This window comes from Chrysemys picta, chromosome 14 (assembly GCF_011386835.1).
Source record: "Chrysemys picta bellii isolate R12L10 chromosome 14, ASM1138683v2, whole genome shotgun sequence".
NCBI classification, from domain to species: domain Eukaryota; kingdom Metazoa; phylum Chordata; order Testudines; family Emydidae; genus Chrysemys; species Chrysemys picta.
The window spans coordinates 5,012,791-5,028,647 of NC_088804.1; the positions used below are offsets into that span (position 1 = coordinate 5,012,791).

At 52.0% G+C, this 15,857-nt stretch overlaps 1 protein-coding gene across 2 annotated transcripts in view; it reads left to right on the forward strand.

Annotated features, from left to right (window-relative positions):
• The first annotated feature begins 682 nt into the window (after positions 1 to 682).
• EDC4 (enhancer of mRNA decapping 4) overlaps positions 683 to 15,857 on the forward strand; it is a 53,650-nt gene continuing 38,475 nt past the window's right edge. Inside the window, exons 1-6 of one of the 2 annotated variants that reach the window (XM_065567521.1) lie at positions 683 to 861; positions 6,885 to 7,041; positions 8,260 to 8,371; positions 9,216 to 9,315; positions 10,452 to 10,641; positions 11,968 to 12,115. In XM_065567521.1, coding sequence (XP_065423593.1) covers positions 786 to 861; positions 6,885 to 7,041; positions 8,260 to 8,371; positions 9,216 to 9,315; positions 10,452 to 10,641; positions 11,968 to 12,115 — 783 coding nt within the window. In that variant the 5' untranslated portion in view covers positions 683 to 785. The remainder of the gene's footprint in view (positions 862 to 6,884; positions 7,042 to 8,259; positions 8,372 to 9,215; positions 9,316 to 10,451; positions 10,642 to 11,967; positions 12,116 to 15,857) is intronic. The other variant, XM_065567520.1, reaches the window with a different exon arrangement.

The following is a 15,857-nucleotide window of genomic DNA, read 5'->3' on the forward strand; positions in this document are numbered from 1 at the left end:
GACCCTCGGCCTTGATGGGGCAGAGGCGATTCAGGAAATCCCCCCCTGCCCCATAACAGTAGCCCCCCCACCCCGGCTATCAATCCCCCTCCGCCCCATAACGGTAGCCCCGACCCCCCCCCGGCCAACAATCCCCCCTCCGCCCCATAATGGTAGCCCCGACCCACCCCGTCCAACAATCCCCCCCCCCCCGCCCCATAACGGTAGCCCCGACCCACCCCGTCCAACAATCCCCCCCCCCGCCCCATAACGGTAGCCCCGACCCACCCCGTCCAACAATCCCCCCCCCCGCCCCATAACGGTAGCCCCGACCCACCCCGTCCAACAATCCCGCCCCCCCCGCCCGCCCCATAACGGTAACCCCGACCCACCCCGTCCAACAATCCCTCCCACCCCATAACAATAGCCCCGACCCACCCCGGCCAACAATCCCCCCCCCGCCCCACCCCATAACGGTAACCCCGACCCACCCCGGCCAACAATCCCCCCCCCGCCCCATAACAGTAGCTCCGACCCACCCCGGCTAACAGTCCCCCTCTGCCCCATAACAATACCTACTGACAGACGCACCCCAGGCTCCGAGGCCGCCCGCCGGGCGGGGGGAGAGGGGGCTCCGGCCAGTGGGGGCGCGGCCAGGGCAGGGGAGGGGGAATCTCGCCCACGGCCTCTGGTTCGGTCGGAACGTGACCGGGGCTGGATTCCGGGGGCCGCCGTGGCGGACGGACCGGAAGCGGAAGTGGAGTCGGCGGCGGACCGGACTTGGGAGCGGAGCGGGAAGCGGGCCCATGGCCTCTGCCAGCATCGACATCGAGGACGCGACCCAGCACCTGAGGGACATCCTCAAGCTGGACCGGCCGGCAGGTGAGGGCCCCGTGAATGGTCCGCCCGGCCGCTCCCACCTCCCGCCCGTGTCCCGCTCGGGGCGCGCCCCGTCCCTGTGCGTCCCCCCCGCCCATGTCCCCGCTGGGGGCGCGCCCCGTCCCTGTGCGCCCCGTCCCCGCCCGTGTCCCCGCTGGTGGCGCGCCCCGTCCCTGTGCGCCCCGTCCCCGCCCGTGTCCCCGCTGGTGGCGCGCCCCGTCCCTGTGCGCCCCCCCCCCGCCCGTGTCCCGCTGGGGGCGCGCCCCGTCCCTGTGCGCCCCCCCCCCGCCCGTGTCCCGCTGGGGGCGCGCCCCGTCCCTGTGCGCGCCCCCCCGCCCGTGTCCCCGCTGGGGGCGCGCCCCGTCCCTCTGCGCTCCCCCGCCCGTGTCCCCGCTGGGGGCGCGCCCCGTCCCTCTGCGCCCCGTCCCCGCCCGTGTCCCCGCTGGGGGCGCGCCCCGTCCCTCTGCGCCCCGTCCCCGCTGGGGGCGCGCCCCGTCCCTGTGCGCCCCGTCCCCGCCCGTGTCCCCGCTGGGGGCGCGCCCCGTCCCTGTGCGCCCCGTCCCCGCCCGTGTCCCCGCTGGGGGCGCGCCCCGTCCCTGTGCGCCCCGTCCCCGCCCGTGTCCCCGCTGGGGGCGCGCCCCGTCCCTGTGCGCCCCGTCCCCGCCCGTGTCCCCGCTGGGGGCGCGCCCCGTCCCTGTGCGCCCCGTCCCCGCCCGTGTCCCCGCTGGGGGCGCGCCCCCCCCCTGTGCGCCCCGTCCCCGCCCGTGTCCCGCTGGGGGCGCGCCCCGTCCTTGTGCGCTCCCCCGCCCGTGTCCCCGCTGGGGGCGCGCCCCCCCCCCCCCGGCGGTGTCCCCGCTATGAATCCCTCCTTTCTGCTCTTCTTCCTCCAGCCCCCTGAGCTGTGCCCGTGGCACTGGGCTCTGCTCCTCCAGCAGTGTCGCTGTTGTGTGGGAGTCACTCTGCGGCTATCCCGGGCCAGAAGCCGACGGGTGGCAGGGTGGAGCTGGGCTGCTGCAGGGAGCAGGCGAGGTGGGGGAGCTCTCCCCTCTTGGGGAAACGGCAGCGCTGGCGGAAGAGGAGCCAGGTGGAAATTTAGCTTCTCCCCAATGCAGTTTTCTTGTTGCCTCCGCTCCCCTAATCTCACATGTTTGTTCCTAGTGGGAGTGGGGGGGGGAAGACGTTAGATCTTTTTCTTCCCGTGTCAGTTTGGCCATGTCACCCTCTTTCTGAGTTGCGCCACTGGCTTCCCCTTCTTCATTACATCAAACATAAGCTGCTAGTTTTCACTCTCGAGGCCGTTCGCAGTCAGTCCCCACCCTACCTGTCATCTCTCAGTCAGTATCAAGCTGTCGGTGCTCACCTCGGACACCCGTAATGCCAGCCTCCATTGTGCAGGTATTACATTTTCAAACACCTTCATGCTTTTTCCCACGCAGCCCCTCATCCTTAAGTGGTGCTTCCTGTAAACATCCATAGAGCTACCTCGTTATCCTCCTTAACTCTTCTTAGCCACGAGGGCTACAGAGAACTTGACAAGGGCTAGACTGCTGATGTGCTGAAAATATTGCTTCTCATGCTGACCAATATTGTCTCATGTATTGGATCACCTGTTGTCTCTCATCTTATACTCCATTTGTAAGCTCCTCGGGGAAGGGGCTGTCTTATTGTTCTGTGCATTGCACAGTTGGGTCCTGGTGGATGATGAAGGCTTCTAGATGGTACAGTAATACGATAATAAGAGCCTAGTAATTAATAGGATCTTAAATGTAACGCTGCGACTGCCAGAGCAGCAAAGCCCAAACAATTTCTAGCAGCACAGCTAAACTGTGCCAAAATGTTCTCTCGCCATGTTGGAGCAGCCACGCTGTACTCTGGGAAGTGGCTGTGATGTGCCTTGGGTCTTACCTGGTGTCACGGCATAGAGGACGTGAGCACCCTTGGATTCCTGACCTGCACTGCTCCACTCCTGGGGTGGCCAAAGCATGCAATGTGCCATCTTGATCCATGCAGAAACCAGGGTTTCTGTGGGCCTTGGCTCCGTACTAACAAGGAGGTGGCCTTCAGTCTGCCTGCCTATGGCCCCGGACTCCTGCTCCGTTGCCAACGTGGGTCTTGGCTGGGTAAAGTGTGGGCGTGTGTTGACGCACTTGCTGTGTGTTGTGAGAGGCCAGTGGAGCTGCCTTTGCGACAACGGATGTGCTCGCAGCAGAGCCCTGTTGGAGCTGAGCTCCTCGCGGGTCTCCGTGCGGCTCTTTGACAGCTGTGAAAAGGGCTTTGCGTTGTGGAAGGGCAGCTGCTGCCACCCATGGTAGTGACTCTGCATCTTGCTGGGTTTCTTAACAGTTTGAAAGTTAAAATCTATGAGTGAAGCTGAGGAGCTGGTTCAGCTTAATCCCACCAACTCCTCAGCCTCTCCAGCTTCATTCGCTCCTCATTCTTCTGTTGGGTAGGTAAGCGAAGAGGGATGATTTGGTAAATGGTAGCAGCTTCTGTTTTCGAATAGTCAGCTGTCAGACAGGACTTTCCTGTGACTGTGAGACCCAACTGCCTGAGAGAGGACTTATGGGATAGATTCTAACCTCCACATCTAATTCCAGTGCGGACAGTTGTATGAAGGTTGTAGTAGACACACAACCGTGCTCTGAATGGACAGACAACCCTGCTGGACTCGGTCGCTGTACAACACTTCCATTTAATGGTATAGACCTGACCGTTAGTGTCCCTGAAACTATTGCCCTCCTGATTTGTGCAGAGATGCTTCCTATGTCAGCTAGCCTGGTATGATCCAGAGTTTGCTTCTTAACCTCCACCCCTGGGCTGTAGAAGCCTCTGCTGCTTCATTCTCCTACTGTCCTCTCTAGTGATACAGGTGCTGGAGCTCCATCTCTTTGCTGTAGTGAGCGGGCAATTGGGGGTTGTCTGGATGTGGAAGGGTGAGCAAGAGACTATAGAGGTCAGATTTAAGGTTGGTTTGAGCTTCTTAACTGAGGCCTTGTCTACACTCAAGTGAAAAGTCAATCTAAGCTACGCAGTTTGAGTTACGTGAATAGCGTAACTCAAATCAACATAGCTTAGATCTACTTACCGTGGGGTCCACATTATGCGACGTCAATGGGAGACACTCTTCCCTTGATGCCCCTTACTCTTCTCAATTAGGTGGAGTACAGGAGTTGATGGGTGAGCGATTAGCAGTCGATTTTAGTGGGTCTTCGCTAGACCCGCTAAATTGACCACTGGTGCATCGGTCGCCGCAGCATCAAGTGTAGACAAGCCTGAGAACTTCCTGGCTTATTTGTTTTTCCTTTTCACCCTTAAAGGTTTTGCTGTTACAATTGTTTGAGAGTTTTTCTTACCAGTGTGATAATTTGGTTGGATTAGTAACCTAAAGAAACTCTGCAATAGAGCTACCTTTAGAATGAATAACCTCCCATGTTCTGGAATGGGAAGTGTTATCCCTTCTGATCCAAAAGTAATCCTGCAGCTGTCTCCACAGACTGTTTGCTGTGAGGTATCAGCGACTTTCAGTAGGCCACCACTGCTCCATCAGCGACTCAGATGTCACTCATTTCTGTACCTTCCCAGCTCAGCCACAGATGGTTGGGTCACTCTCGTAGCTGCTGCCTTGTCTTTGGGAGTGTACCCCAAGAAAGCAGTGCTGTCTCTTCTCACCATCTCCTAGCCTAACTTGGTAGTGCCTGATGTGTGCCCACTGCTGCTAACGGTGCCAATGTGTTAATTAGTAGAGCTTTTGCTAGAGAGCTGGGCAGCATTCCTCGAAATCCTCATCCAAACCACTGCTGGCAGGAGGCGGCACACCAGCCCCATCACCCTGTTCAAATGACTGACTTAGTGTGACCCTCTATTTCATACAAACCAGTGTTCCCTTGCGTGGGGCAGCAGGAACTGTCCTGTGCGAGGAGGGGAGTCTAACCCCTCAGCTGCTTTCCTTTCTCTGCAGGATGATGGTGAATGTGCCTGTCTCGTGCTTTCTCTTTGAAGCCACGGGGAAGGACAGTGGTCGTTCAGTTTGACTCTTGTTCCTGTTGATGTGGTTGCTAGAGTGACCCTGTTCCCCCCACATATGTCTGAGTTACTGCCCCTGCAATGCAGTTGGCTCAGGCTAGGGAATGAGGTGCAAGGGACTAAATGTGCTCCTGAACTCCGATGTGCTGCAGTAGCTCATTGTGCCAGCCAGCCATGCCCCCATTGCTATATGATGCTCTTTCTCTCTTCCCCCAGGATTGCATTTTTCTGGCACCAGCAGCAAAGGTGCATGTGAACCTCCACTATCTCTGGGCATAGAGAGAGCGGAGAATTTATCTCCTTTATAGCATCGCTTGCCACAGCAGATCACAGGTGTGCTGCACAGAGCACTTTCCTGCAGGGGCAACAAGGAAGGGCAGAGTGAAACCCGCTAGGACTGCATCAGTTTCATGGTGCTGCTGGGCAAGCCACAATAGATGCAGTCCTCACCCTGTGGTAGGGAGTGCAGTGCATTCTGTGGCCTGGAGTCTCTGTGTGGAGGATGAATGCAGCTGCCATCTGCTCCATGTAATGCCGATTAGCATGGCCCCTGGGCTTCTCCTGAGGGGCCCAGACATCCCCACGCTGTGATAATGCAGCCCTGCATGCCTGTGTCTGGGATGTTGAATGTGCGGTCTCTGATTTAGCTCCTCTGGTTACATGAAAGCATTCTTTTAAATAAACCTGGAGAATTAATTCTATTCACAATTACTTCTGCTGGCAGCAGCATTAGCTGCATTCCCTGATAGATTAAAGCAATTAACCGTCCTGTTTGGTAACTGGAAAGTTTGTCTTGCTTTCTGAGGAAGTGCTGCTTGTGGATGGAGTTATATTTGAGTTCGTTACCTTTGCCAATAACAAAGGAGTATTAACCTGAGGTTGCAGGAGCAGCCATTTCACAACAAGACCATTGCAGCAGTTGTTGCCAGGGCAACAATAAACCAGGTTTCAGTTTTCTGGTCCAGTGAAAATTTCACACAGCTGTAATAAAAGAGAGTTTGCTGAGGCAAATGACTGTCAAGTGGCAAGGCACAGTGCCAGGTGGTTTTGGTGCTCGTTCATTTCTGCTTGGGATTGTTAACCCTTAGCCCTTCCTACTTGAGTAACTTTGACATGGAAATGTGTCCCTGACATTGCTGGCCTTCTGAAGGCCTCCAGCAGGCCTGGTGACTGGTTGTTACAAACTGGGACGGAGTTCCTCTGGTTGAAAGGCAACATGTTCCAGGCCAGGCGTACAAAGTTAGGGCCATATACATGCCTTGATTCAGAGCAGAGCTCTCGCTCATAACAGAGGGAGGTTTGCACACAGGGTCAGGGTGCAGTACGATCCGTCTGCGCCTGGTAAACTCGGGAAATATCATAGGTACTTGGAGGCCAACTGTTATTTCTGCTGTTTGTGTTGGCAGTTGCACATGGGATTAGCTGATGTGGATGCAACAGCTGCAGAAGTTATCGGCACATACTAGGTGCACGGTTGCAAACCCACATTATTTGATGATCTCTCTTTTAGTTTCATTAGGCTTCAGTCCCTAGCCAGTTGAGATGAATGTGGTAGCTCAGATCTGTTGTGTCAGGCTGTCTGCAGACTCAGGAATTTACCACCACATCAGTTACTTGGGTCATTTTTGGAAGGCTTCCTCTGCAGCCGTAACGACTAGAAACCTGTCTTTCAGTGTGACACTGGATGAATGGCTTGAGCTGGCTGCATTTGGCCCAAAGGGCAGGCATTCGACACCACTGCTGTGTTGGGCATTCGGTAACTTGAGTTTGATGGATTTCTTGATTGTGTCCATTGACTTCTCCTTTTTGTTTACTGAGAAGAGTTATCCTGATGGGAGAAGAGCTAAAGGACCCCTACACAGGTGTGGCACATGTTCTCTCGGAACATGGCCTTCCTCCTGCTGAGTCAGCATACCCCAGCTGGTAGGGCAGTGGCACCTGAGGTAGGGTATTTCACACTGTTACTCCTGTGATTAAATATTGTGCGTGTTGTTTTCATTTAGGTTCAGTGAACGAAAACCAGAGGCCACCCAACTCGTTCAACGGGGACTTGAATGGGCTGCTGGTGCCAGACCCCGTTGCAGCTGGAGATGGAGCTCCCTTGGCTAAGCCAATGCTTCGAACTGTTCCTCTGGGAACCCTGCAGGAGAAGCAAGTCATGTAAGTGTTCCCCAGGGAGGGTGGAGGCTGAGCACAGAGCATCGGTAAGGGGAAGCTCAATCTGAACTTGGTTCTGCTGAGAGTGGACAAACCCGGTTCTTAGCTGTGAAAATGAGGTTGAGGTTGTGAGCAATTCAGCAGCCAACCCTGTCTCTTCGGACGACCCGTGTCCGTGTTTTTACTGGTCAGTGGGGAAAGGCGGAGTTCTGATGCTGAGTAATTCTGACGATAGGCCTTGAGCAGTAGGGCCTGCTGCATAGCAGGAATGAGGAGCATTGGTGGAGCTGTGTGGGGGAAGGAGGAGCAGGGTGTGCCGCATGTCAGGATTAAGGAGCATCAGCAGAGCGCTGTGACGAGTTCAGGACTTGTGTAGTGGGGGTGCCGGGGATCAGCGGTCTGCATTGGCAAAGGTATAGCTGGAAATTTGCCCATATATGGAGACTTCAGCTACCCCATGCCCTCTGTCACTTGCATTATTAACTCTGAATTTTTCAGACTCTGTCTTCAGGTATCATGCAGCAGAAGAACAGGTCAAGTGACTACCTGACCCTCCACTAAATAGGAGGAATAATTAGGTGTATCTGTGAACATACACAGATGTGGGTTAATTAGACAGAAGGGCGTGTCCGTGCATAGTGGATCCAAGGCTACGTGAGTGACACAAGAAGCGCTCCTAGGAGCAGCCCATTGGTCTACACGCTCTAGTACCTGCCTCCTGCATTGACTCCTCAGCATTAGGCTTTCTCGCCTGACGAGCTTATCGTTTGGCTTTTCTGAAGACTAGCTGTTGCCAAGTTCCTTGTTGCTGAGCTGTCGCTGAGGGAATTGCCTAGCAGCGTGTTTCACTGCCAGGGTTAGTTGCTTGGTTGGCATTGGGCCAGCTGCATCTTGGAGGTATTTGGAGTGTGGCCCAAAGTAGCTCAGAGTAAATCTGTCATTTGGAACAGGAGAATGGATAACTTGGCTATGAGAGAGCTCTTTGGGGGACTTGAGGAGGAGCAAGCCAGGCCTCTGTGCTTGATTCTGCCAAAGAGCGGTCTTTTAGATGAATGAATGGCCCTCTTTGGTACTGATCTTCAGCATGCATCCTGGAAGCTGCCCAGAAGTCTCTCTGAGTTATGGATTAAAATGGCTACCAGCAATACCTGTGCTGGGTTCCCCTCTCATGGTCCCAGAGAGGCCGGGTGTGTGAGCTGAGCTCTTTATTTCTCTTAAAAGCTGCCTTTCTGGAGATGACAGCTCCACCTGCGTGGTGATATCAGCAAAAGACGTGGAGATTGTGGCCAGCAGTGACTCTAGCATCACCAGTAAAGCCAGAGGGAGCAACAAGGTAAAGGGGAGGGTGTATCTAACCTATGTACCTCATCCCCGCAGTATCTGTGCACCCCCCATGGAGCGACAGACAGAAATACCTCTCTTTCTGCCTGGCTTGGAGGAGGGTAACAGCTTGCTTGGTTATGGGATGATTGAAGAATGTATTCGTGGCCACTCGTGTTGCTCAGCAGAAGCTCTGCTACGCTTTGCATCACTCAGAGCTTTTCCAGAGCCTGTGGCTTCATGCCTAGCTATGAGCTGCAGTGATGGAGCATGTGAGCCCCCTTGGCCACCTCTGGTGTGAGAGGATGGGATGGAATCTGCCAGGCAATCTCACATGGAAGTGTGTGTGTTTACTGCTGTGACTCTCCTAGTCCCTCTTAGTTCCTTACTTTGCACCTCCTGCCGGGGTGGCACTGACCAAGTTGGGCCAGGCCCCTGTGTGAGCCCTTACCGGATCCCCAAGAAGGGAATCCTGAACCCAGGGTGAAGCTGCCCTCACTCCAGGGACTGAATGGTGCCTTTATCCCAAACACCCTTTCCGCTGACTTTTAAGTGGGATCCCAGAGTTGGCCTCAATCCCTTTGCTAGCATCGTTCCACAATAGAGCATCGTATGGCAGTTGCTCCAGTGTAAACAGCATTCCTCCCTGCAGGAGCAGGGACGCTTCAGCAGCTTCGCTAGAAGTGTCTTCCTATACGCAGGGCTGTAGTGCACCTGCTTCGCTCTGAAATCTCACTGTGGAATGGCCAACTGCCGCCCAGAGCATCACCCTTCTCCGTTGTTTGGTGGCTTTGTTGCAGATATATCTGTTTCTTTCACTTTGCCTTAGCTGCTCTTTATTTCTTTCCTCCATCTAGGTAAAAATACAGCCAGTAGCCAGGTATGACTGGGAGCAGAAATACTACTATGGCAACCTGATAGCTGTATCAAACTCCTACCTGGCATATGCCATTAGAGGTGAGGACCAGTTCCTGCTGCTTTGTGTGTGTGATCTGTATTGGGCTCCTCCTTCAGTTGTTACCAGTGCAGCCTAACGTTGGGTGTGGAGCTCACCGTTTCTGGTTCCCATGTTGGGGGGGTGTTATTGTGGGTCAGGTGGACTTGGGAGTAGGGATGGGACTGGAGCCACAGGAATGGGTGGATTGAAACACTAAAAGTTGGGTACAGCCCCTGGGGCAGGAGGAGTCATTGGAGTTAGAAATGTGAGACTGGGAAAAGCCCAGGTGGAGGCAGGGAGCAGTAGGGTGAAGCTGAGAGATTGTCCTGGCATTAGCTGTGTCCCTAAGAGCGGACACTTTCCCAGGAAAAGGGGAGGAGGTGGGATGCGCCCTGCGGGAGGGGTGCATTGAAGCCACAAGATTCAGTAAGGCTTAGGAATAGTGTAGGGAGTTGCACACTTCCAGGCTAGCATGAAGGGAAACTAGGACGTGTTTATGTGAGTTAGTCGCTGCAGATGCTGCTCCTGTCACTCTGTTCCCCCGGGTTAAGATCTGGATCCTGTTTGCTCTGGAGGTGGGGCTGTGTGAAAATGAACGGAGTTAATAAGCCACGCCAGAGCTGGGAGTCCATAGAAACCTGATTCTATCCCACTGGAAGTTGGTCACTCCTCCAGGGTAGCCCTTCTGCTGTGAACAAACCTTTCTCCCTGGCTAAGAACAGGTACTTCCTGAGGACAGAGAGCAGCACAGACACATAGGATGAATTGATTTGCTTAAATTAAGAGCAGTCGTGTCATTTAGGATAAACTTTAGAAGAAACAAGCTCACAAAAAAGCAGGCACAGTGTGGGGGTGTGGTACTGGTGCAGTTTACAAGGGAAGATCAGCTTCTGTAGGACATGTGGAACAGGCTTCTGATCATAGCTGATCATCTGCAAGAGTGACCTCTCGTTGGGCCTGTTCTGTGGCCTTTTTCTCTGCCCTCACCCATCACTTGTTGGGATGGGCGTGCTGATGGGGCTTGTCAGTGCCTCGATACAGACTGACGGCCAGCCGGGATGCTGAAAACTGGAGGGTAGCTGCTGAGGCAAGAGGCGATCCTGTGAAGAAAGAGCTGACAAGCGTTGACTTCTCTCCTTTGTGTTCTCCTTGGTAGGTGCCAGCAATGGCTCGGCTATGGTGCGGGTGCTGAGCATCAGCACTGCCGAGCGGACCTTGCTGAAGGGCTTCACGGGCGGCGTGGCAGACCTGGCTTTCGCCCATCTCAACTCCAACCAGCTGGCCTGCCTGGACGAGGCTGGCAACCTCTTTGTCTGGGGCCTGGCCATGGACAATGGGAAAATCCAGTATCTTATCGGAATAAACTCTGTGGCAGTAGTTGTGTAGCAGCAATACATGGATGCAACAGCAAAGCCAGGCTCAATTTCAGGGCCTTTACAAAGGCACATTTTATCTGGTTTCCCTCTGCCTGTTCCCCTTAGAGCTTGGCAGGCAAGGAGCCTGGGTAGTCTTGCTCCTCCCATTAAGGATCACATGACAGTGGCCAGCCAGTGAATGAGAGATGATAGGTAGAGCGCAGATAGGCCCCAAAGGGCCTTGAAAGTGAAGATGAGCAACTTATGTTTGAGACAATGAAGAGGGGGCCAGTGGAGAGATGCAAAGAGGGGGTGATATGTTTGTGGCAGCATTCTGAATGGGTCCGAGCAGGGCAGGGTTGCATTTGTCAAGGCCAGAGGAAAGGATGCTGCAATAATCAAGATACAAGATGATGGGAGACTAGACAAGCGTTTGAGCTGGGTGTTCAGACAGGAGTAACTGGCAAGGAGGGGTTTCACCCAGGAGCCCCATGGACTCCTGGCTCGCCCAGGCCTACTGCTCTGTGTTGCCATCTGGATCACGTTACAAGTACACTGGCCTACATCTGTCTGACTCTATCTATGTTTTCCATGGCTCTGGGAAAGAGGGCTGGGATGCAAAGCCCATTACCCCAAAGCCCATCTTTACTGCTTTTTTTGGTCTGCTTGAAGTGAGTCACTGGATTTTAGTGTTGTGAACCTCTTCCTTTCCTGACGGAGTTACTTTTCCAGTGTTCCTGGGAAGCCCGTTACTTCAGGGTCACAATTTCCCAGCCTTATCTTTGATGTGTATAACTACTTCAAAATGAGGAGTGAGGGTGACCCGTGGCATATTGTGATTATTTAAAGTTCTGTGTGTGGATATATGAATTGGATCACTCTGTGTGATTGGGATAGCCTTCATGCATCTCTTTCCATTGTTTTTTCAAGTAATACTGCCGTGCTGGCTGAAATAAGAAAACCAGAGCCAACTCAGATTCCAGCCCTACAAAACCAAAAAAGCTTAGAATTTTTCTGATAACATGCAAATGTGACCCTCATCTGTTTCTCTGCTGTGTCGTCTGTTCATTCTTGTATGCAGACAATAAGTGAAATTTACAAGGATCTAAGTGTCACTTGTAAATGTCACTTTCTTGCCAGTGGAGGTAAGGCGACCTGCCTCCCTCACCAAGGTCCTTGTAACTGGTTTCTGTGGATAGTAATTCAGAGCTAAAAAGCACTAATTGTTTTAGACATCACAAGGATCCATCTTGAGAGGATTATATCTGAACTCTAGTAACAGCCAGAACTGTGTGTTTTCCTTAACGTGGTGATTAGAGAGGAGATCTTGGTGAACATAAAACGACCTGAGGGCACCCCGCTGAACAGCTTCCGGAGAATCATATGGTGCCCCTTCATCCCAGACGAGAATGAGGAGAGCGGTGAAGAGGGCAGCCAAACATTGGCATTGCTGCACGAGGACAGGGTAAGGAGGCTTGTGGGTCTTACTTGAAACGTTATCCCCTATTGTAATCCCAAGAGAGACTGTAATCCTCCTCTGGGTACCTGGATTGAAATGCGGGTATGGTCACATGATGGGACTGTAATGGTTACGGACTACGCTGAATAGCAGAACCCTCCCACGTTAGTGAACCATGGGTTCAGGAGAGGCCTGAGGCTAGATTAGCAATGAGGGTGCTGCAGGTATGCGGTAAAGTATATTGGTAACGCCGTATGCCTCTTCCTGATTTCTAGCCAGTGTTGTTAAACATTCGCTGTTGTGAACACAAAACAGAACTCAGACTGTGGTGCCTTTGTAAAATAAAAGGGGCCTTCTGCTGGATTCTGCCTTTCCTGTCACTTGGATTGCAGTAAGCAGATGCTCTTGCTGACACAGCCTGCATAGTGCGTATGGTACTGTTCATAATAATAAAAATGTTGGAAACCGCAATTATATTGAGCACCTAAAGTGTGCTCTGAGATGTGCAGGCATAGAAGCCTCCGTCCCCTTCCCCCAGGAGCAGAGTCAGAGGGGGCAGAAGTGACTTTAGTCGGACATGCCTGACTCATGTGAGGTCCTTGTGTTCCAGGTTTGTTGTTGAACCTAAGTGAGTATGCTTGGTAGACAAACCAGACTGCCCCTGTTTAGGATCATGCTGGTTTCTAAATTAACCGTGGCCTCTGAGGGTATTGCTGTGGACAGTTCTGTGAAAACCTTTGCTCGGCATGCAGTGATAATCAAAAAGCAAATGGGTTTAAGCTGTGTCAAGAAAAGGCTAGAGAATAGTACAGAAAATATTATGCCACTCTGCAGATCAGGGGTAAAGCCTCTCCTTAAATAGGAAATGTTCAATTCTCAACACTTCTTTTCATAAAGGAAATATCAGAAACAGAGCAAGGACCGCAGATTAGATGCATGAAATATTTCCACATGAGGGAGACTGAATTCCAAACCATTTAGTTCAGAAAGCTGAATAAGTGAGCCAAAGACCACGTTCAAAGAGCCTTAAAACCGCAAAGCGAAGCGTTCAAAAGTCAGGAAATGCCTAGACTAACTTTCCCCTGTGAATATGGGTTAGCATGGCACATTACATTGCATGATTTCATTTCTCTGCCTGCTGAGTCCCCAGATCAGACAGTGAAAGAGGTATGACTGTACAGTGAATGAGGCTGGAGCCCTCAGCGCCCCTTGTGCTCAGCAGAAAGTGAACAGTGTGTGGTGAATGAGGAAGGATGATGTTGTGGATGAGGCCCTGCACTGAGTCTCAGAAGATGTGGCTTCAGTTCACACCTCTCAGCTCTGGGCCAGATGCTTAATCTCTTTGAAACTCTTGTCCAGAAGTGCCCAGTCGTTTGGGGCGCCTACGTTCTTAAGTGCTTTAAGACACCCTGAAAGAACTTGATTTTCAGAAAGTCCTGTGCATCAGACCCTTTTAAAATGTGTCAAGTTAGACACCCAAAACTTGAGGTTCCCACAATCGCAGCAGGTCACTTCTGAAAATCTTGGCCTCTGGGCCTCAGTTTCCCATCTGTAAATAGGGATAACACTTTCCTGCCTCACAGAAACATTGAGAATAAATTCACTATGTGCTTGTTGAGAGGCTCTCAAACATTGCAGTGACGAGGTTCGTCGGACTCTCATTTAGGGAGGTGCTTGAATGGTGTGAAGCGTGAAAATAAACATGGACTCCTTGTGCGGCGCACTGCCTTTTCTGTGCACTGAACCAGGTGGGGGCCTGGTTGGAACAATACGTGATCTGTCTTGTAGTGCATGTGCATAAGGGGGCAGGAGTAAGTTTGCATGAGCAACCTCAATTCGGACATTTCTTACCTATTTATTGTTCACTTTTCAGCCTTTGTGTTTTTTCTAATGGAGTTTTTTAAATGGAACTTGATTGAGGGTGGTTGTTTTTTTTAAGGAAAAGCAAATGCTCAAGCACATCTGCTGGACAGCACTAGAATGCTGTGTGCTGCACAGTGTCTGCCGGTGACGTGGAAGGAGACAGGACTCCCTTGGAGCCTTTCCTTCTTCCATATGAATGCTCGTCTGCTACAGGGAACATAAGAACGGCCATATTAGTCAGACTAGAGATCCATCTAGCCCAGTATCCCATCTTCCAACAGTGGCTCATGCCCGATGCTTCAGAGGGAATGAACAGAACAGGGCAATTATTGAGTGATCCATCACCTGTCATCCAATCCCAGCGTCTGGCAGCCAGAGGCTTAGGGACATCTGGAGCATGGGGTTGTGTCCCTGGCCATCTTGGCTAATAGCCATTGCTGGACCTATCCTACATGAACTTAATCTGTTTTTTTTTTTAACCCAGTTATACTTTTGGCCTTCACAACGCCCCCTGGCAATGAGTTCCACAGGTTGACTATGTTGCGTGAAGAAGTACTTCCTTTTGTTCGTTTTAAACCTGCTGCCTGCTAATTTCATTGCGTGACCTCTAGTTCTTGTGTTATGTGAAGGAGTAAATAACACTTCCCTAGTCACTTTCTCCACACTCAGGTCTATAGAATCATGACTGATCATGTCCCCTCTTAGTCATCTCTTTTCCAAAATGAACAATCACAGTTTTTTTAATCTCTCCTCATATGGAAGCTGTTCCTTACCCCTAATCATTTTTGTTGTTCATCTCTGTTCCTTTTCCAATTCTTGAGTAATTTTGTATCATCTGCGAACTTTGCCACCTCACTGTTTACCCCTTTTCCAGATCAGTTAAGAATATGTTGAACAGTACTGGTCCCAATATAGATCCCTGGGGGACGCCACTATTTACCCCTCTCCATTGCGACCATTTATTTCTCCCCTTTTTCTGTCTTTTAACCAGTTACTGATCTATGAGAGGACCTTCCCTCTTATCCCCTGACAGCTTACTTTGCTTAAGAGCTTTTAGGTGCGGGACATTGTCAAAGGCTTTCTGAAAGTCCAGGTACACTATAGCCACTGGATCCCCCTTGTCCACATGTTTGTTTGAAGAAGGCTTGACTGAACCATCTGGTACAGGGGTTCAAACTTCATAGTGGATCACAATTTAAGAGAGTCAGTTTTATGTGACTCCCTCCAGTCCATCACAGGGTCATCCAGCCACTTCTCCCTCCCACTGGGGATGGAACTACAGCAACTGTGGCAACTACAGCAATTGCTTACATGGGAAACAAATATCAGGAAATACTAGTGTATTTTAGTGCGATTTAGCGAATGGAAACGGGGAGAGCTAGGACCATGTGACCAGAAAGCTCTCTATGGCCCACAGTTTGGGAACAGTTTAAGCAGGTATTACCATCAAAACTGGTGAACAGAGCACCTGGGAGGAGTTGTTCAGTAGACGATTGTTACCGAGGTTTGGATGAAATACACGTTTACTGTGCAAAGTGCCACTGTTCCAGATCTGACCTGGGCATTTCTCATGCTCCCGTCACCATGGTACCTAGATGCCAACGGGAAATGTTTAAAAGGCGATGCTTGCTCAGTAACTCCAGTGGGACTCTAAGAATAATGTTCATCAGCGTTGCATCATCTTTTCTAGAATGCTCTGAATGGCACGTGTAACATGGTTCTGTGCTGCTCCACGTGAGTCTGCTGTCAGCTGAAGGTTTGTAGTCTCACTTTCGAGAGAGACAAATGGAACGCTGTGTGAAAAACAAGACTCTGGGTCTGAGGGATACTCCCCAAAGCAGACATTAAAGGCTTGTCTGTACAAACACTTAGTTCCTAGCGAGCT